This window comes from Eretmochelys imbricata, chromosome 7 (assembly GCF_965152235.1).
Source record: "Eretmochelys imbricata isolate rEreImb1 chromosome 7, rEreImb1.hap1, whole genome shotgun sequence".
In the NCBI taxonomy this organism is placed as follows: Eukaryota; Metazoa; Chordata; order Testudines; family Cheloniidae; genus Eretmochelys; species Eretmochelys imbricata.
In genome coordinates, this window is record NC_135578.1 from 113,158,528 (window position 1) to 113,184,503 (window position 25,976).

The following is a 25,976-nucleotide window of genomic DNA, read 5'->3' on the forward strand; positions in this document are numbered from 1 at the left end:
CCTCCCAGCTTTTGAAAGTATGTTGTCTCCTCATTGGTCATTTTGGTGAGGTGTCAGCGAGGTTACCTTTAGCTTCTTAACCCTTTACAGGTGAGAGGAGTTTTCCTCTGGCCAGGAGGGATTTTAAAGGGGTTTACCCTTCCCTTTATATTTATGACAAGGACTATTATTTATTTATTTATTTATGTGTATTGCACTCGCGCTTCAGAGTCCTAATCTTGGATAAGGACCTCATTGTGCTGGGTGTTGTACAAACACAGAATGAAAAGACAGTCCCTGCTCCAGGGAGCTTACAGTCTAAGGCTGTGTCTACACTACGAAGCTTTTAGCAACATGGCTGTACTTCTACAGCCATGCTGCTAAAAGGCGCGCTGTGTAGCCACTGTTGGTTGGCAGGAGAGAGCTCTCCTGCCGACAAAAAACGTCCATCCCCAGCAAGCGGCGTTAGCGTTTTCAGCAGGAGAGCAACAAAGCACTGTTCATACCGGCGCTTGTCGTCAACAAACAGGTTTGTCTTTTGGGGGGTGCAGGGGAGGAGTTGGTGTTAACACCTCTGAATGACAAAATTTTGTCTTTCACTTGCCAGTGTAGAGAAAACCTAAGTACAAGACAAGAAACAACAGTACAGTGCCCAGATGGATACAGACAGATCAATGGGGGAGTACAAAGAAACCATGAGACACTATTGGTCGGTGGTCTTGGTACACCTCAGCCTAACCATTGCAAATTTTTCGTAGGTATCACAGCAAGGGAGATTTTTAAGGCGGGATTTGAAGGAAGATAATGAGGTAGCTTGTGGATGTTTATGGGGAGCTCCTCCCAAGCATGAGGGGCAGCAAGGTAGCTAAAGGCTGAATAAAAGTGTATTGGAAACATTAGTTTTAGGTCCAAAAATTGACCACACTGAAAGCAGTGAAAAAACATCTGTTGATGTCAATGTGTCTAGTATTTAGCCTCTCTAAAGCAGTTGCTTAAAATAGGACGTTGGCTTCTGGAAGTGATTCTTAGTGCAGGATTCACTAGATGAAATTCTGTGCTCACCCTTACGCAGTGGGGTTGGAGGTATATTATTGAAACTGAATTAGACCCACTGCATCTGTACATGTAAAGTATTAGGTTTCAGAATTTTTCATTAGTACATAATGAAATGTGGAGCCTCTTGAATAAATATGGTGGTTCTTAATATAGTGCCATTCGGGGTGTATGAATGGAAACACTGCTGCTGTAGTGTTTTGGGGAGCTGTTACTTTTTAAAGGATGATGAAAGATGCAATATATTCCAGTGAACAGGGCAATAGACTGGGAGTCCAGACATTGGGTTCTGTTTCTGGCTGTTGTTGAATCTTAGGCAAATCTCTTCACCTCTCTGATTCCTCTTTCACTTTTTTTCTTGTGTAATTAGGAGGTGTCTTCACTCCAGAGTTAGTCTGAGTTCTTACTCAGGTGTTGCCTCTTACCCTCTTCGCCTCCACACACACAAATCTCATATCCAAGTTAAGTGGTCCTTTCAACTTAGGCTAGCTGGCCTGATTGGAGATGTGGATTAGCTCAAATTCTGCTTTCACTAGGGTGGCCACTCCTGTGTTTATAGAATACTGGACATTCCAGTACTGCTGGGAATGGCATAGGCCTGCTTCTGCCGATGTGACCCTGCAGGGTGTGTGTGTGAGGTTATGCCACATGGGGAACCATTTTAAGAGCATGCTTCCCTGGGGGCGCTATTTTTAAGAGCGTGCGGCTATGAGAGCGTGACTTGAGATGTATGGTGCGTGCAAGGTCATACTACATGGGGGTAGAGTGGCACACACTTCAAAATGGCATTCCCTAGCTGATACCAAAAAAAGCCACCTCTGGTTTTGTCTGAGTACCGGACGGGGGACAAATCCTTGAAAAGCAGACTGTCTGGTTTCATACTGGGTGGGTCACCTGCCTAGCTTTCGCTCAAGCGAGTAGCCCACCCATTTTGCTGGGAGGACATAGGCTAAATTGCTTCCGTGCTGATAGTTCTCCAGTGCCTTCCCCCAGTACCCACTGTATGCCTAGAAGGACAGACAAGTTCTCCCACAATTCACTGGGGAAGGATTGTAGAGCACCTCATCTTACTGCAGCACAAAGAACTATGGGATATGACCCTAGAAGTTCTAGCCACACACATGGGGGGGAGTACAGCACCAGCAAGGACACAGTAACTTAGGTATGGCTTTGCAGTGTGACTGCTCACATCCAGGCTAAGCTAAACCAGGTGCTTAGCCTGGGTGATCAGCATCTGGGTCCAACACTGAAGTGAAAACATACCCTTGGATGGTAGACTCTCTGGGGCAGGAACTGTCTGTTACTATGTATATGTACAGTGCCTAGCACAATGAGGCCCTGATCTTGGCTGTGGCCTCTAGGTGCTGCTGTACTACAAACAATAAATAAAAATGTTCAAGAGGCATACATTTTAGTATGTAACTACATAACTTTAGATGTAGTTGTGAAACAATATAATACTGATGGTCTGATACTAAAAGTGAGCACTGTCTTTAATTTAAAATAAAAAACAAATAATTCCTCACATTTGGAATGATTCAAATTTGATTGCTCACTGACTTTGAAAATCATAGTGGATGATGAAGTTTCTGGAGGCCCAGTGCAGGGGGGTTTGGGGCTAGGACCTGAGCATACTCAGATGCCAATTATGAGTAATGTCAGGATTACAAATCAAAATTTACAATCCAGCAGAGATTGGAGATGACTCCACCAAAGAGGCAAGCTGTATTTTCTTCTTCTTCCATTGCTGAGCCTAATGCCAGCTCTTTCCAAGAGGTACACAGAGAAATGAGCTAGCAAGTGGGACTGACCATGGAAGCACTGCTGAGGTTCCATCCTGTGCAGAATGCAGCCACCTTCCTCTTCAGCCGTATAGGGCATTGCAAGCCTATTCCTCACTGACTTCCAAACTGTTTCTGTATCCAGGTCGAGGCATTGATCTTGATCTCCAAGTCTTTCATAAATAGGTCACGACCTAGCTATATCTGTGACCTTCCAGGTCACCGGAACATGTAGAAGAGATTAAACTAATCGGGCTATCTTTAGGGCATGCTACAAGTCCCTCCTTTCTGAGAAAGCTTTCCCACAATAACCACCAGAATGAAGAGAATCGCTCTGTTCTAGGAAGCAGGAAGAAAATAAGAGACGGTCTCTTAAAAAACAAACGTATAGCTGTATTTCCCCAGGACAGCCATGTGTGGCAAGGAAAGGAGAAGAGTGGGAAAATCCCTGAAGTCCACTTGCAGCATAGTGATGTAACTCTAGGTATTGAACTCCTGTTGATTTCCTACCTTTAAACATCTGGCTCTTAGATACTAAACTGATGGGTGCTATAGAAAATCCTATCATAATCACTATGATGGCAAAATTAGACATTTAAGAGAACAGTTCTTTGAGATCAGAGGAGCTGCTCATTTTCTGCAAGCCACTGGTATGTTTGCTTTAAATGTCATTAACTACAGTGCTCTCATTTCTTGTGTTTGTGATTTACGTGCCAGTTCACTGCTAACAACGTTGACTGAATGAGACAGTACTGATTCTTTATATGCTTGAAGGAGCTCTGTGAATAGATCTGTCCTTTGGCTGTTTCTCTCTTCTCCCCCCTTCCCCCCCCCCCACAGAAGTTGAGGAATGGGGTAGAGTGAAATGAAATTTATCGCCAGCATACTTGGTTTTCTTATTTATAATCTTTCTCGGAAGACTTCTCATCTGGATAATTACAGCCAAGTTCTCCAAGGCCAACCTTTGACATTTTTCCACTGATTGCATTTTGTGCAAGGTTCATTTCCCCCTGACCCATAAGTGACTTTGATCTCCAGCTAGTGCTTAGCTTAATGTGAAAGGTGTTTTAAGTGGTTCAGTGATTCTTACCACTGTTTCTGGCATGGTGCACACAACACTGATATTTCTTATGGGAAGCTGTCACATTGCTACTTTATGTATGACTATTCTCCTACCATTGTGCTTCAGATGCAGCTATTGGTTGTTATAATGCCAAAAAGAAAGTGAAATGTACACACATCAGACACAGGCAGAAAAGTTTCTTCTGTGGAACGTGATGTGATTTGAAAAGATTACTCCTGTTCATCAGTATTCTGGAGAAAATATAATAAAGCTGATTGAACAGAACTAAAACCAGCCTTTTGGTTATGGACAGGCAAACCGGTTAAATTAAAAATCTAATGTGACCTGTCACTCAGCCATCATGCGTGGTATCCGTTTAGTGGATATTTGCATTATATGGTTGGAGGTCTCACTCTTGTTCCTAGTGGAAAGGTACCCACATCCTAAAGATCACCTTTACAACTGGCCGTAATGAGGGCCATGCCAGGCAATCTCTGCGGAGAGACAGAGGACTGCATGGGTTATGGAGATTAGGATGACCAGATAGCAAGTGTGAAAAATCAGGACGGGGGTGGAAGGTGATAGGTCCCTATATAAGGAAAAGTGCTGAATATTGGGACTGTCCCTATAAAATTTGGACATCTGGTCACCCTAATGGAGATGGAAATTTCCCCTTATCCCTAGGGATAATTCAGCAGCACAGTGTTGAACCACATGGATGAGCAGTGTAGGAATCTTACTTTGTGGCTATCTGTGCTATACCTGTCTGCGGGTAAAGAGAGAGTGTCCACAGAAATCTTATCAGTCTGACATCTTGGTGAGCATTTGAAAAACAGCAAACCTAGCTACACAATTCTATCAGCAGAGACTCGCGTAACTGCCAGTATGGGAGCTGCATAGATGCATTGGAGGGCAGAATTAGACCTTTAGGGGCAGGTCTGGTCCCCAGCACCCAACCTGAGTATTTTGTCAGGGCTCTGAGTTGATCTGTTTGGAGCAGGAAGAGGGATGGAGGGACCTTCACCACCAAGAGTGCCATCAGAACCACTCTGAAAAGGCTACACCAGCCTAATGGCTGACAATTCTCTGTGGCCTGAATGTTGCCATTCTTGGAGGAAAGGACTAGAGGAACCATGTGGGGCTGGATGGCAAGAAAAACTTAAAGCACCAGGGTGTGGTAGTATGAAATGAACGTAGATGATAACCTCAGTGCTGACAAGTCATTAAAAACTTTCACTGTCAGACCCACTAAAAAGAACAAATGACTTGATATAGTTGGTACACAGAAGACTGGATAAGAATGAACTGTGGCATGAAATAAGAGATTGTCAGGAGGATCTAAGCTGGCTGGGTGACACTGGAGAGTAAATACCTTTTGGACTTGACTAAATTTTGTATTGATTATTGCGTTATTCATATTATAAATTGAATCACATAATAACTCAGATAGCAGGTACAAAACGTGGAGGGGGAAAAAAGACACAGTGCAGCTGAACAGAGGGTAAATTTATGTAGAGAACGATGCAAGAAGTGACTGGTATTAAGAACCAGGAAGGAAATAGCATAAAATAAACAGCTGTCTGGGAGGCAAAGAGAGTCCGAGGGATTATAGGCAGCATTCGAGTACACAGGGGGAGTAAATGGGACATTCCACTCACAAATAGGATGACAGAAGAGCCAGACTGGTGACCTAATGGGACCAGATTAATGACCAGATAAGCGCCTACAACTGTAGGTGAGGTTAGGGTCTGGAAGCCAGACTCTAACCTCACCTACAGTTGTTTCTCACGGGCATAACTAATGGAGTCGCTCGTGATTTACACCAAAGTGAGTGAGAGGAGAATCCAGACCTACAAGGAATGTCAAAAGAAGCACCAAATAGCTGGGATCAAAACTTGTGTACCACATGTGTAGGCTGTCACTGCAGATTCTCTTCCACCCAAGTATGAGATGAGGTTCTCCAGGTCTTTGTCACAGTCTTTGCAGTAGGCTGAATATGGCTCATAATACTGAGTAATAATGTTCTATAATTCTAATACTAGACTTCTGCAATGTGGCTTCTGATACCAATCCTATTCATCTGCTCTCCAGTTGCTTCTTATTTTGCTGTAGACTCACTCATTAAATAACTCCAAAGCACAGGAGAAAAGTGCTGATAAGAGGAACTTGAAGTGAAGAGAGGAACAATCATCAGTTCATTTGAAATGTAGAAACTTTAGACCTTAATAAGAATATTAACCTTGTTTCTATAAATACAGAATCTGTTAAGCTCCCTGTTAGGCAAAAAAGAAATAGATTTTTTGTGGGTGGTTGTTTAGATGTAAACTGATACATTGCCAAATTCCTTCTTACCTTCAAACAAGGAAATCGTTGTGGTTAAGAAATACAGCCTGTATCCATATTGTTTTGGTCGAGAACAGCAAGAGATGATCAGTGACACAATCATTTCCTGAAGCTTAGAAACATAAGAATGAAATAAAATATCAGCCTTAAACTGAATTTGCACCTTAGAGCACCACCATAAATGATTAGTCTTCTTGTTAAAGAAGATCATTCAACTCTATTAGTTGCCATATGGAACCCACTCTTACCAGTGTATTCGCCTGCCTTCATTGCTTCTGTCTTTTAGCTATCTTCATTTATCTTTGATTAATGGAACATGTCGTTATTTTGACCCACTTCCACCCTTTCGGGGCCCAGTCCTGCTGCCCTTACTGACAAGTATTTCCATGACAGTTGGTGGGAATTCTCATGTAAGAACAGCAGAATTGGGCACTAAATTCGTGTTCATTTTACTTCTGAAAAAGTCTGACCCCTTTTTACATGCATCAGCTCCATCAAAGCTTGGAAGTGACGGTTAACCAATGAACTGCTTAAAAATTATCCTGCGCCCCTGGGGAACCTCAGTGACTGATGTTAAGCTCCTAAGCAGCTACCTTTGACAGGAATAGTTAGACTTACACACCGTTGATCCTGTAGCTTTGAGAGCCAGTAGCACTTGGCAAATAATATCTCAGGTCCAGCTGGGTGCCTTGTGTTCGGAGGATAAGTTACAATAGCTCCATGTCGCTCAACAAAGAGAGAGCTTGTGTTCCTATGTTCTCCACATACACTGTGGTGTATGCCTTTGTTCCAGGACACTCTTCATAGGGGGAGAAGGATCACATGCTTGGAATGTAGAATCCTTTGAGATACAGCCTCAGTGTAACAAAGACTGACTTTCTCCAGTCCTGGGGAAAGATCATATTAAAAAGAGCAAACTAGTGAGTTCTTGTCATTTGTGCTTCTGATTCCCCCGTGAATACAGATCTATGTGGAAGTGCACCTCAGTGTCTTTTATCTTTCAGAAGAGAGGTTCTGATCATGTAAAATGGAATTTCTTCCATATTATCAGGCAGGAAAGGTCCTGGAGGAAATGTCACCTGTTCTTGTATAGAACTGCTTGGCAGGTTTAATTCTTGGTGACAGGACTGTCCCCTTATGATGGATGCCTGCCTAAAGAATATCTGTTGGCTTTTGCTTTCTCAAGCATGACGTATATGTCGTTACTGTCACAGCTAATCAATTCTTTCATAGCTCTTCCAATGAGCATGGGAAGGGAGAACCAAAACTGGAGGTACCCTGGTAGCTGTCCTCCTGGCGCTCTTCGTTTTTTTCCCTGGTGACATGATATTTGTATTGCAATAACTTGTCAAGAACACCCTGTCAGTGACAGGATTCATTGTGCACAGGTACTGATCGCTGCCCATTTGTCTTGCTTAACTGCCTGGCCAGGCGCTGATGCATGGAACATGAAAGGTGCTGGGCAGATGCTCTTTCCTTTTACATAAAAATGAAAACCACAAGCTCCTCCTCTCCCTCCACCCCACAGTGGTGTTCCTGTAATGGTTGTAAGGAAGTGCACTAAGAAAAATGTTAAGCTTTGGGGGAGCTCTATGGACAGAGGGATGGTTTCTGCATCGTTGCAAAAAAACAAAAAAACCCACAAAAGCTGTTCAGTCCTGACCCTGTTTGTATAGCAAATGTAGATAATCTTTAATGCAACCTGTCCATGACTCAGAGTGAAAGCAGCCTGCTGCCACGGCACTTTTCGGGCTGCTGATGTTAATGGCCTAGCTGAACCCCATTTTGTCAGTGTAGCCAAAAGCCCTGATTAGCAACTGGAGCACACGTGCTAAATTGTCCGGGCATATTCTCTTTTAAAATAGGGTTGCTGGGGCTCATCTTCAAATCCTCGGACTAGTACATGCCCCCTGATCTTGGTATGCCAAAGAAGAGGAATCTGCTGGTGGTTCAGATTGCAGTTAGCGCTGCCTTGTGTTAGGAATGCTTGCAACTGAATGCAAGGCTTACTGGTATGAGGGGAATGAATCGGGAGTCAGTTGGCAATGGACAAAGAGCATGAATGGAGAACAGGAGACTGAGAGGAAAGGAGGCTGGATTGGGCCAGAGAGGAATTTGCTGTTTAACCACAATTACCAATTTTTTAAAAATATACTCCCAAGAAGAGTTTTGATACATCCCATTGCTGCTGCTGAGAGATACCTGTATAAATCCTTGTGGATGTGATGAGAGAATAGATGCTAATAGTTGCGTTGATACCTTTCATCCAAAGATTTCAGTATGCTTTTACAAACGAGCTAGGTGCCCAAGACCTCTGTGTGGTACATGATAGGAGGGATTTTCAAAAGTAGCTAACTGACTTAGGAGCACAAGTCCCATTGATAGATTGTATTAGGTGCTTTTGAAATTCCTGTCCTATTATTATAATTGCGTAGGTGAGTAAACTGAGCCATGATATAAGTGATTTTTCAAAAGGTGACTCATTGACAGAGTTGGGAGTGGAACCGTTGGCAAAGTGAAACCTAGAAATATCATGTACTGTTTCTAGGTCAGATCCTGTGACATGCTGACTACTCTTAATGTCAAGCTTTTAAAAAAAACTTAAGTGTAAATGCTCATGTTTTTCAGGTGCAAGCTAAATGCAAAGTGATGGAGGTTAGGAAGAGATTTCCTCATCAGCATGTCAAGGCATAATAGTTTTATACAAGGGGTTTACCCCTTCCTTAGCGACAGGGTTTGGCCGCTGTGGAAGACATAGTAAAGGACTAAATGGACCAGAATTACATTTACCATGTTGCTGTGACTAGTAGCACCTTGCAAGAGCTATGATCCATTTAATGTGACCATAGAAGAAGAATCTGGTTTAAGTATCCATCACAGTATTTATATCCTACAATAAGACAAGTGGTGATGCTGAGCGGGGGCCTCGTTATTTTCTAGACATCAGCTTACATAATCTTGTATTCTTCATTTGAAGAAAATGCTTGAAACGAAGAGGAGAGAAGAGGAAACAAGAGGGAGGTGTACTTGAAAACCAGCATTAGAGATTTTGCAGCATAATAAAGCCTTACCAATGTGTTCGTAATTCTCATAAGTCATTGGTAATTGACTTTTTGGCTGGATGTAGTTTGAATGCCACCGTGAAATGTAATTTGTTTGCACATGAAATATTAATGCTGTGTTCTGCAGAAATGTGAAACCCAGGAAAGAATTGCCAGTACTGCACTGTTCCCTGCACTTAAATACTGCTCCATTTCTCCTGGGCATTTTCATTTAGGTTGTTGTCAATTGTTTGGTTTGGTTTTTTGTTACTACATTAGCATGTGGTGACTCTGTTGTATTAGGTATGTACAGACACAGTGAAGCAACGATTGTCTCACTTAAGAGCTTGCAATCTAAATGGTCAAGACAGACACAGGATATAAAAATTTTATTAAAGCTAATGTTAAAAAAAATTATATAATACATAGGTTGAAAAAAGAGCATCTGTACATCTGGGTGTAGTGCTTAGAGTATCCACAAATACAGAGTTTGTTTTAAGTCATATGATAGAGTACATAATCAGCAATAACCCAAATTTAGGTGAATAGATTTAACAATACAGTTTAGATACTAGAATCCGAATACTCGGATACATCACTCAGGAAAAGTTGTACAGAGATTTGGTTGTGGAAAGCAAAATATATCAATGAGTGGAGATTGTCCCTGAGTAACTGAGAATTAGGTAGGTTGTCCATTTAGAAAATACAATCCATGAGGAAAGTGTTTCAGTTACTTTCCTGACTGCACTTCTCATCGGCATTCTAGCTCATCCCTCCTGGTATTGCTGATATCCGGTGATGTGTTCTGTGTAGATGTCCCTCGACCACCTGATGGCATCCGACACCATGAGTTGCTGCATCAGCCGAACGTAGCGTTGACCGATTGCACATTCTCTCAGCACTCACTCATTACTTAGTGCATCTCCAATGTAACAGATAAAGGTCTGAGGCAGAGAGAGAGAGAGAGAGAGTGTGAGTTGCCCTAGGTCTAAAAAGGAGTTTGTAGCAAGCCAGGAACTGGACCCAGATCTCCTAAGTTCTACTCTAATACCTTAACCACGAGGTCCTCTTTTTTCTCCATTTTTTCCATGACAGGAAAGCACCTCGAAAGCTGCTCATCTAATTATTGCTTAGTAATCGTGACTTTGGCAATTTGACCTAAATTCATTCAGCAGTTTTGAAAAAAAATCTGATGGGCTATCTTGAACAATAAGGCATATGGCTGTGTCCTCTTACAATGTGGAAGGCAGCTTCTCTTACTGAATTTCACTGACTCAGTTGTACAGGATGGTGCAGTAGAAGTGAGTGAAACCAAAATGCCAGATACCTTTCTTACTGTTCGGTATCAATCTTCAGGTGGTTTATATTATGTCACCTTGTAAAGATGAGTAAAAATTTCTTTCAAAGCTCTGGACTATGACTTCTCTCTAAAGCTAGAGGAAAAAGTAAATTTTAAAATACACAAATATTTGAGGCCCAATTCTCCTCACACACCCTGTATAGAACGTAACTCCCTTGAATCAGATCCATAGGAAATATCTATCACTGAAAAGACCAGTGCACTCAACTACTAGCAATTCATTCACAAACAAACTTTCAGTGGGGATTCTGCCAGAGGTGGCTGATGCTTAAGCTACCATTGGACCTTTTAGAGAGCTCTGTGCTCTCTCTGTGTGTTGCATAAATTGCCCAAGGTAATTGCTGGAGAAATTACATCCTATTACCAGTAAAATCGCTAAAATTACGTCCTTGTCAGTAAAACTCTCATAGGGAATTGCATGTTATGCAGGCATCAGTTGGTATCAAAGTGCTGTTTGATCTACGTGGAGGTGATGTGACACATGCAGACGGATAACCAGTTCAAAAAATTTCCAGGTTGCAAAATCAGCAGCTCAACATGCTCATGATGACAACTTGTCCAGAATACACGTGTATGTCTGGACTCTTTTAACGTTTGCCTTGTTTAGTGCAAACTTTAATATTCTGTTCTTTCTTCTCTTGCATCATAAACTGTATTGGAAGTACAGTATGACTGAGCTAACTGTGATGCAACCCATCCGAACTTCCTGGGCTATGATTGCCTAGGTTTCTCCCATTTCATGTTGAGGGGTCTGACATAATGAAATTCCATCTGCACCACTAACTTCTCCCCGTAGCAAAGGTTTAGCACCCAGCCACCCAACAGCTTCAACGCCCAGAGGAAGGTAGTGCTAAGGGTTGAAGCAGTGGGAAGAAGTTCATGCAGTGACGGAAGAATGACCCAGTCCTATCTGCTGGTGCCTATGGTGGGGGAGAGGGGCCTTAACCTAACCCTAAACCAGAGACCATTTCTAAGAAATTCATTCTTTCAGACGGAAACGTCAGCCGGCTATGAAAGCCTCTTAAATGGGACATGCACTTACAAAGAAATCATTCCTGCCAGACTGAGCTAGAACATTAAATAGTAAAATCTGTTCTGTTTTTAGAGCTCTCTCTCTTCCTCCAGCATTCCTTGATGCAAGATTCTGTTGGTACAGGCCAAGTCTTCCTTGGATGAGTGAATGGGAGAAACATAGAATATCAGGGTTGGAAGGGACCTCAAGGTCATCTAGTCCAACCCCCTGCTCAAAGCAGGATCAATCCCCAATTTTTGCCCCACATCCCTAAATGGCCCCCTCAAGGATTGAACTCACAAGCCTGGGTTTCGCAGGCCAATGCTCAAACCACTGAGCTATCCCTCCCCTGAAAATGGCGGGATGCTTGGGCTGTGGGTGCATCTCTTGTGTAAGCTGCCTTTACTGTCTGGCTGGGGCTAGTTACTGTACTGTACCTTTGAGAAGTGGAAACCACTAGCCCCCCTCATGAACAGCAGGTGACTGATGAGTAGGCTTAAAGGGACACTGTCAAGGGTAAGAGGTTCTAAATTTGACCTACCATGGTTGCTCCCCTCCTCCCTCACCAGCACTCTTTTTGTAGCTCCAGGCTCTCAACACTCTACTGCAGCTTCACAGCTAGATTTTAAAAATGGGAGCATTGTATAGTGTTCTTTATGCAACTATCCTCTTGGGTCATGTAATTAGATATCCGCTTTAGCCATCCAAGCAGATATCTGTATTTTAAGGTATTAGAGCCAGGACTCCAGACCAGGGTTTATGTTCTGGCTGTTGGCTTTTCAGTGAAATTGGAAACCTCATAGGTCATGTTTTCTAGACCTTTCATCATTTTTGTCGATCTTCTCTGGATTCTCTCCCATTTGTCCACATCCTTCCTGAAATGTGGTGCCTAGAACTGGACACAATACTCCAGTTGAGGCCTAATCAGCACGGAGTAGAACAGAAGAATTACTTCTCGTGTCTTGCTTACAACACTCCTGCTAATACATCCCAGAATGATGTTAGCTTTTTTTGCAACAGCGTTACGCTGTTGACTCATACTTAGCTTGTGAACCACTATGACCCCCAGATCCCTTTCTGCAGTACTCCTTCCTAGGCAGTCATTTCCCATTTTGTATGTGTGCCACTGATTGTTCCTTCCTAAATGGAGTACTTTGCATTTGTCCTTGTTGAATTTCATCTTATTTACTTCAGACCATTTCTCTAGTTTCGCCAGATCATTTTGAATTTTAATCCTATCCTCCAAAGCACTTGCAACCCCTTGCAGCTTGGAGCAACTTTTCCAGCCCCTGTATTTCCATGCAGTCTTCTGACTCTGAGGACTGCATTTGTGAATCAGCTGTGAGAGCAAATAGAATATAAAGCAGCCACTTCCCAGTAAGGATATAAATGGCTTATGATCAGGAACAAACTTAACCCTAAATGTACCTGAGGGAGGGCCAGTCTCTCCTCCTTCAGCAATCGCCTCCAAGTGCGTGCATCTGCATCTACAACAAAACCAAAACGCTGGCCCAGTGCTAAGCTACTGCACCGTGCACATCATCGGGACTGGGAAGCAAAAGGGGTGTAGCGCAGTTAAAATTGCCCATAAGGCATTTGCTAGATGATATTATGTGTGCATTCACTGGAATTCAACTAGGAGCAGTTTCACGCAAAGGATCTGCCTTCAGGGTTTTGTTTTTTTAATAAATAAAAAGGGCAATCGCTGTAACTCTAAATCCTATAGACCTCTGCGCTGGCATTGCAGTGGCTTCCAAGGACACGTTCCCTCGGACACTGCAATCTGCACAGAATGTGCAGTTTCTTAAAATCGGATTCGAAAGGCAGATGAGATTGCGTGATCGCAGAGTGTATTGCATGGGTGAGTGTTTGCAGAAACTTGCGAAAAAAGCATGGCCCTTAGTAACTGCTGAACGTGAAGCCAGTTCCTTTGCAGCCAGTATCTTCTTCTACATCCTTTAACAATACATAATCTAGACTCTCCAATTTTATTTTTCTTAACTGTTTTTCTTTGCAGCTCTGGTGAACTATAATGTGCATGTTACTGACAGACTCATGACAGTGGCTAGGGCCCCCACACAAGCTGCTACTGTGCAGATTTCGATAGACCGCTATGCCAGTGAACAACCTCTTGTAGCCAGAGAATGTCAGTCATTCACCGCGTCATGTGCTGGGCCGAAGAAAAAGGTCTGTTATAGAGGGGACTGAGACTACCAAACTCATCTTGTTTGTGACATAACCCACATCTCCTAGAGCATATGGGGGAGGATGCTGTTTGTACAGCTATATATTTCCAGCCTGCCAGTCTGGATTTGGCTTGTAATTGATTTGTGCTTGTTTTGTTTTTCCAGTGTGTGGCTGTGACCTGGCCCAAGGAGGTTTTTTCATTAAGAACGGGGAATACCTCTGCTCTGTGGATTACCAGCGCATGTATGGAACCCGCTGCAATGGCTGTGGGGAATTCGTGGAAGGAGAAGTAGTGACAGCTCTGGGAAAAACCTACCATCCGAACTGCTTTGCCTGCACTGTTTGCAAGTGAGTGAGTTCTTTCTGTGATGTTAACCTTATAACACAAAATAACAGGGAGAAGAACTGCTTTGCCACAGCGTGCAGTTCTAAAGACGTGTTTTCTATTAGAAGGTGCATGGTTGGGAATGATTCGTTGTCACCTGAACTTTAGGGAGTTCAAAATGCCCATTAGTTTATCTGAAAAGCATCTACCAGCAAAGCTGTGTTGCTAGATATAATACCCTGTATCCTCTCAACACGGCTTCTGTCACATAGGAAGGAATTTAACATCCGGCTATGTGGGATAGGTTATAAAGGGCGTTACGATACTGGGTTTCACATTTGGCTGAACTCAGAACCAAAGCATTTCAGGGCCACATTTTAAAATAAGGAATCTTCTGAGAGTTGGGTACGTACTTAGTCTATCCTTTTCTGTCTGTGAGCTCTGGTGACTCTTGGGCAGCTACAAAAAGGGCTCTTCTTGATCAGGGCCCCAGGCTCCCAGTCCTATTGCAATGTGTCTGTCCCTCTTTCCCCTTCACACCTGCTACACTCCCCTGTGGTCACTAGGAGGAGCTCTAGAGTGAGGCTCACTAAAGCATGAGCTAATTTTATTCACATGAATCTATGGGAATACTTGTGTGGGTCAAATTACTTGTGCTTAAATGTTCTCAGGATTTGGGCTTAATCTTCTTGCTGAGGATTGGAAATATTGCCTCAGCTGGTCCACAGTTGCTCCCAACCAATACACTCTGACATAGTTTAAAGCTCTTTTTCAGCCAGGCAGCTGGTCAACTAATATTGTCATCGGTTTCAGTCAAAGAAACACTCTTTCTGTGAATGGAATAATATGGCTTAGAAATTTTAGACAAATTTCATTTCTTTTTTCTTAAATCCCAAACAAAATACAGAAAAGAAAGTGAAGAAGGAACGTTCCAGTCTTTTTGGTTTGAGTACTTGGTATTATGGGGCATCCAGTATGCAAAGGTCAAAATGATTTTACTGGATTTATTGTACTCACTGGAAGGACCCAATAAAAGAAGGAATGGATCCCCAATGTAACAGGAGTAGCATCTTCTGAAACCATAGTATATGGTACGGAGAATAAAATTTCATTGTAACTATTAGCATAGTGGTAGTGATTAGAGGCTTCAATCAGAGATCAGTTCCTGTGATGGAGTGTTAACATCTTCAAGACCTAAGTTGTGGTCTATATTTACAGTTTTTGCTCTCGGAGTGACTTGGAAGAGATTCCCACGTTTCAATGGCTAGCCAGCTGGTGTGCTGTGTGTGATGCTTAGTGTATTAATAACTGTCCCACTCTTACTCTGTGCTTTCCCCTCACCCCGTCTGTTGTATCCACCCGTTGTCTCATCTTATACTTAGATTATAAGTTCTTTGGGGTCGGAATTGCCTTCTGTTATATGTTACCAACTCATGGCCCAATGGGCCCTTGATCCTTGCTTGATGCCTCTCAATGATATCACAATGCAAATAATATAATTATAATTTCCTATTTTCCACAGTATATATTACTGTTTCTGAAGATGCTACTTCCATTATGTTTCAGATCCATTTTTATTTCATTCTATTCTGCCAGTGACCAAGAGAAACTGAATAAAACCATTTTGGCCTCTTTGCATATTGGATGTCTGCGGAGTATGAAGAAAGAAGGTAGTCACTAATAACCAGAAGTCATCTTGAGTGCGGAAAGTTTAAAAGAAGCTGGAACTTTTTTTGTATGATCTTAACTCTCTATTGGATACTATCCCTGAATGTTGGAGGTTATGGGGCAATTTCTATACGTATGCTTGTAGGCTATTTCATTTGAGTAGTTCCAGCAGAGATTAACACTTACTACCTCTCTATTCAGCCCAATTAGAGATCAGCATAACTGAAGATATATTTTGATTGACATCATTTTGGCTTTTTCCTGGTGAGCATGGAGATGGACCTAAGCTATCTGTTTCTGAGAAGTTTAAGCTTTCATTAAAAGCAAAACCAAGAAGAAATAAAGCTTCCAAGCTTTTTGATTGTGAAAATCTTCCAAAATGAGCCAGAAGCAAACTGATGCAGTGGTTTTCTTGAGTTTGCAGGCAGCTTGAGGTGCCTCTGCCACTGCTTATAGTTTTACCAGCAGAAACAGACTGAAATTAACAAGACAACAGTCAGTTTCACTTCTGTTAGTCAGAAGCATGTAGATAGCAGTGACACCATTCCATTCCATCTTGTGCTATGAGGAGCAGCAGAGACAGGCACAGGATTTCGCAGGGGAGGAGGAGCCAGGAGAAAGTGTCTAGGGTTCAGTTACAATAGCTCCCGCTTGTAGTAGCCAGTAGCCCTGCTGAGGAGTAGAGCAGTGAAGTTCTCCAGCAGCCAAGAAGCTTTGGAATGGGGAGAGGTTCCTCCCTTCCACCAGCTAGAGGTGGGGAAGAGAAGGAGGCTAAATTTATTTGATACCTAGAGGTTGTATGAAAGAGGGCGCCATTAAGCAGGGTTCAAATGTGGTCTCTGTGTCTCTATCAGGGGGATGGCAGTGGGCAGGGCTTCTGAATTACCACACTTGTCTTTCATAGCTGCCTTGGACTAGTAAATTTAGTCCAGTGGCAAATAGGTGTCTGGTCAAGTTTTCAAGTCCTGATCTAAGTGTTTTGGTCATAATTTTTAAAAATAACAATGTGTATGGACTGGCACTGCACTGAAGAATTCATATCCCATGTATGTTACAGGAGTATTTCCTAAATACAGTAAAAGTAAATGATGGCCTGAAACTTGTAGAAAAAATGTAGCCCATCGACTTGTGTGGAACGAATAAAAGACTTGTCATCGTGATGTTTAACTGTGTGTTTTTGCAGAAAGAAACTGATGCTGATTTATTAAGGACACTTCTCCTGCTAATATACAGTTCTGGGTGGGTTGAGATGCAGGCAGTTTGAGAATTTTTGCCTAATTTTAGTGACCTGGTGTAAAGTGCTGGATCTGGCAACCTTAAAGGTAGAAATCTTCTGTTTATCCACAGAATGGGTACCACAAGGTTCAGCAGCACTGCAAGCTTCTTTCCTGCTGCCCCACCAGCAAACCTCAACCTTGCTTTAGGGCTGGCCCTTGTCCTCTACTGACACAGTGGGGGTGGCTTTGTAATGTAGGTACCTGTTTAAAGGTCTAGGAATGGCATGTAGCCACCAACTCATTTCATGTGACTATAGCCATAGTTCTGACTGTCAGTCACTGAACCTAGCCCAGTTTGGTAAACCTTTGAGTTGAACAACTCTATATTCCTTCACCAGCCCTGTGAGCTGTCCATCCACCATTTCCCTTTTGCCTACTCCTCCCTATTTTTGGGTGCCATTAGTGACGTGCTAAGGCTATCATTGCTGTAGCTGTTGAGTCTAAGTGAACTCCGCTGTCTGCTTCTCTTTAGATACTGTGCATCTGATATCTTTAGGAAACCAAAATACCAGCCACTCTAATCTCTGCTCTCCTCACAACTGAGAAACCTTTGGCTTTCACTCAGCTGCCTGACTTTGCCATGGCTGCATTTCAGATGTAGTGTCTGTAAGATATTGATTTGCACCAGAGAAAGGCAGCAGGTTCAGGAGATAGGAAAGAGAATGAATTTGCTGGATTAAACTTGAAAAAAACTCACTTTTCTCTTTCCCTCTCCAGACGCCCGTTTCCACCAGGAGACCGGGTTACCTTCAATGGAAGGGATTGTCTCTGTCAAATGTGTGCTCAGCCAATGTCATCCAGTCCAAAAGAGATTTCCAGCTCAAGCAGTAAGTATGCAAAAGTCTTTCCTAAGCTTCTCATATGTCCAGGAGCCTCAAAAGTTTGCCATGTTTTAGTTGTTTTGAAACCAACTTGGTTGATCCTTATTTGTTGTGAGGATTCTGGCTAAGTTCTGATCTCTGGGAACCCATTACTTCTTAGCAAGGGCCCTAGAAAGTCCTATGTTACTGTGGATGGCAAACACAAATTGACAAGTTAGAATCTAAACTAAGTCACCATGACCTCTGTCTGAAGCTATTCTGAAAGAAACAGTAGATGCCTTTTTTAGGTACCAAATGGGCTATTAATGATGAAGAGGACGTTTCAGAATTTGTTGGTCATAGTTTTTCCCATGTGTAATTGCACAGGGTTAAGTGTTCTGTTTCAGAATAGGATGGTGTCAGGGGAAATACATTCTTGCCTCTAATCTGTAACATTTAGTGTAATTACATTATCTTCTAAAAATAGTGCCAGCATGATTGTCTGAATCATGCCTCCAGTACAATGATAGTTATGTGAACAAAATCTCAGGAGATATTTTTATAAAGTCTTTGGGGAGGGGGAGGGGATATAAGGAGATTGGAAAATATATGTGCTTTGTTCCTGAATTTGAATGCTTTTTAAAGCAAATAAAAGTTCACCCATCCACAATATATTACAGTGCAACAATGATTTTTATCCATGAGCATCATCAAAGTTAGAGATGGAAAAACCTTTTAAATGCTCCAGCTCCTCCCTTGAAAATGCAGAGTTGTTTCCTGCAGCACATTCTTTAGTGGCTTATCCAGTCTAGTTTTAAGTCCCAAGTGATGATGCTTTTATCACTTCCCTACCAGTATTGGACCTGTGCAAGGAAAACTGCTCTATATTTTGGGGGAAGAGCGGTAAATGCTTTGAGATTCTAGGATGAACGGTGCTATATAAGTGTAAATCTGGCTTATATCCCTATTCTGTTGATGAGTAAACAGAGGTTCAGATGTTATGTGGCTTGACTGAGATCTCAGTCACTTACTGAAGTGGGAAATGAAAACCTGGTCTCTCTACTCCTTGTTTCTCTCTAACTACTAGACACACACTCTCCCCAGTGTCATGAAATGCCTTGGAAGTGAGTCATCTTATAAACTGTAAGTGCAGGGACCAAATCAGTTGGGGAGAATCCAGTTACCTTTAGGGCTGTTCTGAGATCTAAGGAACGATCTGGTATTTACACTTCTGAAGCCTTATGAACTAATGTAAATATCCCAGAGGTACTGCAGGCATGGGAATGACCTGGGATCTGAGAGATCCATGCTGGGATCTAACTTCTTGAATTATTGTCTGTTAGGAAGGGTAGTCCTCTATGAACATATAGGCTATAGGGGTTATAGATCAGTAAGGCTATGTTTTAGTCACAGGTATTTTTAGTAAAAGTCATGGTCACAGGCAGTAAACAAAAATTCACGGCCTGTCACCTGTCCATGAGTTGTACTATATACCCCTGACTAAATCTTGGGTACTCGCGGGACAGGTGGCCTGGGGACACCGTGGGTGCTCTAGGGCAGGGGGCGGCCCAGGAGTGCTCGGGGGCCGGGGGTGGCTGGATGCGCTGCCGCTGCTGCTGGGGGGAGGGTGTTTGGCAGGGCTGGCAGGCTCCCTACCTGGCTCCGCGTGGCTCCCTGGAAGTGGCAACATGTCCCTTGGCTCCTAAGTAGAGGCATGGCCAGAGGGGCTCCATGCACTGTGTTGGGCCTCTGCCTAGGAGCCGAGGGACACATCGCCGCTTCCGGGGAGCACCTTCCCCCCCCCCCAAGATAAGCGCGCCCAGAGCTCTTGCCCCCTCCCACGCCCCAACCTCCTGCCCCAGCCCTGAGCTCCTTCCCACACCAAACTCCTGCTGCTGCTGTGGGGGCTGCGGTGGCCCAAGACTGCCCCAGCCACACTGGCCGCTGCATAAGTCACAGCAGTCCTGGAAAGTCTCAGATTCTGTGACTTCCATGACCTCCGTGACAGACTCGCAGCCTTATAGATCAGTCTGTACCAACAAAAAAGCCAGATATTCTGTGTTTGGGGGAGGGAGGTATTAATGGCTTTTATTTCAGAAAAAAATGTTTACATTGGTTCTTGTAATCTATTATAGCAACTTTCTGCTAGTTTTAATACTTCATGAAATGATAGTTAATGATTCTAAGGAATGGTAGGAGGAAAAATAGCAGAATAAAGGCAATGGATTTCCAGGAGGCAGATTTTAGGAAACTTAGAGAATTGATAGGTAAGATCCCATGGGAAGCAAGTCTAAGGGAAAAGAGAGTTCTGGAGAGGTGACAGTTTTTTAAAGAGACATTGAGAGTAAAAGAGAAAACTACACTGATGTGTAGAAAAGATAGAAAGTATGGTAAGAGACCACCTGGGCTTAACCAAAAGATCTTCAGTGACCTGAAACTCAAAAAAGAGTCCTGTAAAAAGGGGAAGCTAGGTCAAATTACATAGGATGAATGTGAAAAACCAACACAAGCATGTAGGAACAAAATTAGAAAGGCCAAAGCACAAACGTGATTAAACTAGCTAGGGAAAGCATTTTACAAATATGTGAGAAGCAAGAGGAAGACCAAGGACAGGGTAGGCCCACTACTTAATGAGGAGGGGAAGGCAATAACAGAAAACGCAGCAGTGGTTGAAGTGTTAAATGCCCTTTTTTGTTTCAGTTTTCATCAAAAAGTTAAAAAGGATTTGACAACTAAAGTTCTAAACATCAGTATAAATGGAGTAGGATCTCAGGCTAAAATAGGAAAAGACCAAGTTAGAATTACTTAGACAAGTTAGAATTACTTAGTCAAGTCAGCAGGTCATGATGAAATACATCCTAGAATACTTAAGGAACTGGCTGAAGAGGTATCTGAGCCATTAGCAATTATCTTTGAGACTCATGGAAGTAGGGAGAGAGACCAGAGGACTGGAAAAGGGCAAATATAGTACCTATCTATAAAAAGGGAAATAAGGACAACCCCAGGGAATTATAGACCAGTCAGCTTAACTGGAAAGGTAGTGGAGCACATAATTGAACAATCAATTGGTAAGCACCTAGAAGAAATTAAGGTGATAAGTAACAGTCACCATAGATTTGTCAATAACAACTCATATTCAACCATCCTAATATCCTTTTTTGACAGGCTAACAAGCCTTTTGGATAGGGGGAAGCAATAGATGTGGTATATGTTGACTTTAGTAAGGCTTTTGATACTGTCTTGCATGACCTTCTCATATACAGTGTAGAGAAATATAGCCTAGACTAACCTGCTTTAAGGTGGGTGTACCGCTGGCTGGAAAAGTATACTGAGAGTAGTTATCAATGGTTCACAATCGAGCTGGAAGGGTATATTGAGTGGGATCCCACAGGGATCTGTCGTGGGTCGGTTCTATTCAATATCTTCATAAATTATTTAGATAATGGCTTAAAGAGTACAGTACACTTAGTTTGCGGATGATACCAAGCTGGGAGGGGTTGCAAGTGCTTTGGAGGACAGAATTAAAATACAGAATGATCTTGACAAACTGGAGAAATGGTCTGACTTAAATAGGGTGAAGTTCAGTAAGGACAAGTGCAAAGTGCTACAATTTGAAAGGAATGATCAGTTGCACAAATACAAAATGGGGAAGGACTGCCTAGGAAAGAGTGCTGCAAAAAAAGATCTGGGAAGTTATAATGGGTCACAAACTGAATATGAGTCAATGTAATACTATTGCAAAAAAGTGATCATTCTGGGATGTATTAGCAGGAGTGTTGTAAGGAAGACACTGGAAATAACTCTTCCAGTGTACTCAAAACTGATAAGGCTTCAGCTGGAGTACTGTGTCCTGCTCTGGGCACCACACTTTGGGAAAGATGTGAGCAAACTAGAGAAAATCCAGAGGAGAGCAACAAAAATTAGTAAAGGTCTAGAAAACATGACCTACAAGGAAAGACGGGGAAAAATTGAGTTTGATTAGTCTGGAAAAGACCGAGAGGGGACATAACAGTTTAATTTCATAAAAGGCTGTTATAAAGAGGAGGGTGCTAAATTGTTCTCCTTAACTGCTTAGGATAGGACAAGAAGCAAGGGAGATTTAGGTTAAGATATTAGGAAAAACTTCCTAACTGTAAGGGTAGTTAAGCACTGGAATAGGTTACCTAGGAAGTAATTTCTGTCACTGGAGATTATTAAGGTTAGACCATCACCTGTCAGGGATAGTCTGCTTCATTCTGTCGCAATTCAGGGGACTGGACTAGATGACTTATTGAGGTCCTTTCCAGTTCCACGTTTCTATGATTTCCTGCATTCTAAGAGAGACCACAGACATAGTAATTTTGTATTATGCTTGCGCCTAAAGGTCCTAATGAGAGGTGGGGTCCCACTCTGCTACGTGCTGTAAAACCACAGTAAAAGAGCCTCTAACAGCTTTAATATACTGCTGGGAAACCTTTGTGTGTCTTGTAATTTTTGTGAATGGACTTGTAGCTAGATACAGTTATAATTTCTGGAATTTCTGGTCATTTTAGTGCAAAGTTTCACCAAAAAGAGAGAAAAATAAAGTTGGGTGCAGGATGTGTTCATAAGTCTCAGAGAGTCTAATGAAGAGTCCTCTTAATATATTTCTTCCAAGCGATGCCAGGTTACTTCAACTCTGTGGCACAGTAGACTGACATATCTTGCTGACATATCTTGCTGACACTAATGGATAAATTGTAACTAGTGTAAAATATTCCAGATCTCCTCCACTTGCTCCTGTAGGCTGAGTCAGTCATCATCAATCTTTGCTGATGTCTTTTCCCATCTTTTCAGTAATGTTTGTAATTCAATTCCATTCAGAAGAGACTCTCGTTCTTTGAATATGTCTGTTTTATGTCACGTACTGTGGTCAATTTCATCTCGTTACTCTTAAGTAGATTAATGAGGAAGCTTATTTCAAAGAAAGTAAAGGTGGCGGTGGAGGAATGTGGTAGGCAGAAAGTTCAGGATTGACTGATTGATGTCAATCCAGTCAGTACACTGCTGCCTCCTACTGGCCGTCTTGGGGATTAGCTCTGTCCGTCAGTACACACTCTCCTGATGGTGCCTAGAATCATAGAATATCAGGGTTGGAAGGGACCTCAGGAGGTCATCTAGTCCAACCCCCTGCTCAAAGCAGGACCAATCCCCAATTAAATCATCCCAGCCAGGGCTTTGTCAAGCCTGACCTTAAAAACTTCTAAGGAAGGAGATTCTACCACCTCCCTAGGTAACGCATTCCAGTGTTTCACCACCCTCCTAGTGAAAAAGTTTTTCCTAATATCCAACCTAAACCTCCCCCACTGCAACTTGAGACCATTACTCCTTGTCCTGTCCTCTTCTACCACTGACAATAGTCTAGAACCATCCTCTCTGGAACCACCTCTCAGGTAGTTGAAAGCAGCTATCAAATCCCCCCTCATTCTTCTCTTCTGCAGACTAAACAATCCCAGTTCCCTCAGCCTCTCCTCATAAGTCATGTGTTCCAGACCCCTAATCATTTTTGTTGCCCTTCGCTGGACTCTCTCCAATTTATCCACATCCTTCTTGTAGTGTGGGGCCCAAAACTGGACACAGTACTCCAGATGAGGCCTCACCAATGTCGAATAGAGGGGGACGATCACGTCCCTCGATCTGCTGGCTATGCCCCTACTTATACATCCCAAAATGCCATTGGCCTTCTTGGCAACAAGGGCACCCTGCTGACTCATATCCAGCTTCTCGTCCACTGTCACCCCTAGGTCCTTTTCCGCAGAACTGCCGCCTAGCCATTCGGTCCCTAGTCTGTAGCTGTGCATTGGGTTCTTCCGTCCTAAGTGCAGGACCCTGCACTTATCCTTATTGAACCTCATCAGATTTCTTTTGGCCCAATCCTCCAATTTGTCTAGGTCCCTCTGTATCCTATCCCTGCCCTCCAGCGTATCTACCACTCCTCCCAGTTTAGTATCATCTGCAAATTTGCTGAGAGTGCAATCCACACCATCCTCCAGATCATTTATGAAGATATAGAACAAAACCGGCCCCAGGACCAACCCCTGGGGCACTCCACTTGACACCGGCTGCCAACTAGACATGGAGCCATTGATCACTACCCGTTGAGCCCGACAATCTAGCCAACTTTCTACCCACCTTATAGTGCATTCATCCAGCCCATACTTCTTTAACTTGCTGACAAGAATACTGTGGGAGACGGTGTCAAAAGCTTTGCTAAAGTCAAGAAACAATACATCCACTGCTTTCCCTTCATCCACAGAACCAGTAATCTCATCATAGAAGGCGATTAGATTAGTCAGGCATGACCTTCCCTTGGTGAATCCATGCTGACTGTTCCTGATCACTTTCCTCTCATGTAAGTGCTTCAGGATTGATTCTTTGAGGACCTGCTCCATGATTTTTCCGGGGACTGAGGTGAGGCTGACTGGCCTGTAGTTCCCAGGATCCTCCTTCTTCCCTTTTTTAAAGATTGGCACTACATTAGCCTTTTTCCAGTCATCTGGGACTTCCCCCGTTCGCCACGAGTTTTCAAAGATAATGGCCAATGACTCTGCAATCACAGCCGCCAATTCCTTTAGCACTCTCGGATGCAACTCGTCCGGCCCCATGGACTTGTGTACGTCCAGCTTTTCTAAATAGTCCCTAACCACCTCTTTCTCCACAGAGGGCTGGCCATCTATTCCCCATGGTGTGATGCCCAGCGCAGCAGTCTGGGAGCTGACCTTGTTCGTGAAGACAGAGGCAGCTCCCCCCCTAGTTGGCTCCTCTAGCACTTGCACCAGGAAATTGTCCCCTACGCTTTCCAAAAACTTCCTGGATTGTCTATGCACCGTTGTATTGCTCTCCCAGCAGATATCAGGAAAATTAAAGTCACCCATGAGAACCAGGGCGTGCGATCTAGAAGCTTCTGCGAGCTGCCGGAAGAAAGCCTCATCCACCTCATCCCCCTGGTCCGGTGGTCTATAGCAGACTCCCACCACCACATCACTCTTGGTGCTCACACTTCTAAACTTAATCCAGAGACACTCAGGTTTTTCTGCAGTTTCGTACCGGAGCTCTGAGCAGTCATACTGCTCCCTTACATACAGTGCTACTCCCCCACCTTTTCTGCCCTGCCTGTCCTTCCTGAACAGTTTATAACCATCCATGACAGTACTCCAGTCATGTGAGTTATCCCACCAAGTCTCTGTTATTCCAATCACGTCATAGTTCCTTGACATCACCAGGACCTCCAGTTCTCCCTGCTTGTTTCCAAGGCTTTGTGCATTCGTATATAAGCACTTGAGATAACCTGCTGATCGCCCCTCATTCTCAGTATGAGGCAGGAGCCCTCCCCTCACAGACATTCCTGCCTTGCTTCCTCCTGGTATCCCACTTTCCCACTTACCTCCGGGCTTTGGTCTCCTTCCCCCGGTGAACTTAGTTTAAAGCCCTCCTCACTAGGTTAGCCAGCCTGCTCGCAAAGATGCTCTTCCCTCTCTTTGTAAGGTGGAGCCCGTCTCTGCCCAGCACTCCTCCTTCATGCCATCCTCCTTGGCTGCCATCACATCTGCTCCCTGACCCACGTTGCTCCAAGGACTGCGGCGTCATCTTCAAGACACAGCCTTCTGGCCGTGTCATGTTCTGTGCTCCCCCCTTTCAGAGGCCCTGCAGTCAATGGTCCAGCTACTTCCCCAGTAGCGAGTGGGGGGGACCTGGGCCTGCTCACTACTCCAGGTCCTGGCCCAGGGACATTGTAGATGGCAACCACTTGCTGTGTCACCTCTAGCTCAGTACATTTCCCTGGGCCACTTCCCCATGGCCCCAGCACCTTCTTCACCCTTACCTCAGGGCCTCAACATGCTAGTTCTATCAGCCAGCCAGGAGCTCCCCTGTTTCTGCCCAGCACTGCTCTGTCCAGGATGCTAGCTTCCATTCACCTGCAAGGCACCCAGTTCTCCCTCCTTGAGCTCCAGGGAGGAACTGACCCTGCTTTGCCTTGTGGCTTCTTCTTATACGGGCCTCTGGGACCAAATTGGCTGCTCCTCGCAGCCCCTCTTCTATTGGCTGCTTCCTGCACAGCCTTCCTATGC

General features: G+C 43.5%; 1 protein-coding gene across 4 annotated transcripts in view; it reads left to right on the top strand.

Annotated features, from left to right (window-relative positions):
* Nucleotides 1-14,045: 14,045 nt before the first annotated feature.
* Nucleotides 14,046-25,976, top strand: part of ABLIM1 (actin binding LIM protein 1) — a 143,425-nt gene continuing 131,494 nt past the window's right edge. For 3 of the 4 annotated variants that reach the window (XM_077823095.1, XM_077823096.1, XM_077823097.1), the window contains exons 1-2: nucleotides 14,046-14,167; nucleotides 17,807-17,916. In XM_077823095.1, the coding sequence (XP_077679221.1) occupies nucleotides 14,061-14,167; nucleotides 17,807-17,916 (217 nt within the window). In that variant the 5' untranslated portion in view covers nucleotides 14,046-14,060. The remainder of the gene's footprint in view (nucleotides 14,168-17,806; nucleotides 17,917-25,976) is intronic. The other variant, XM_077823094.1, reaches the window with a different exon arrangement.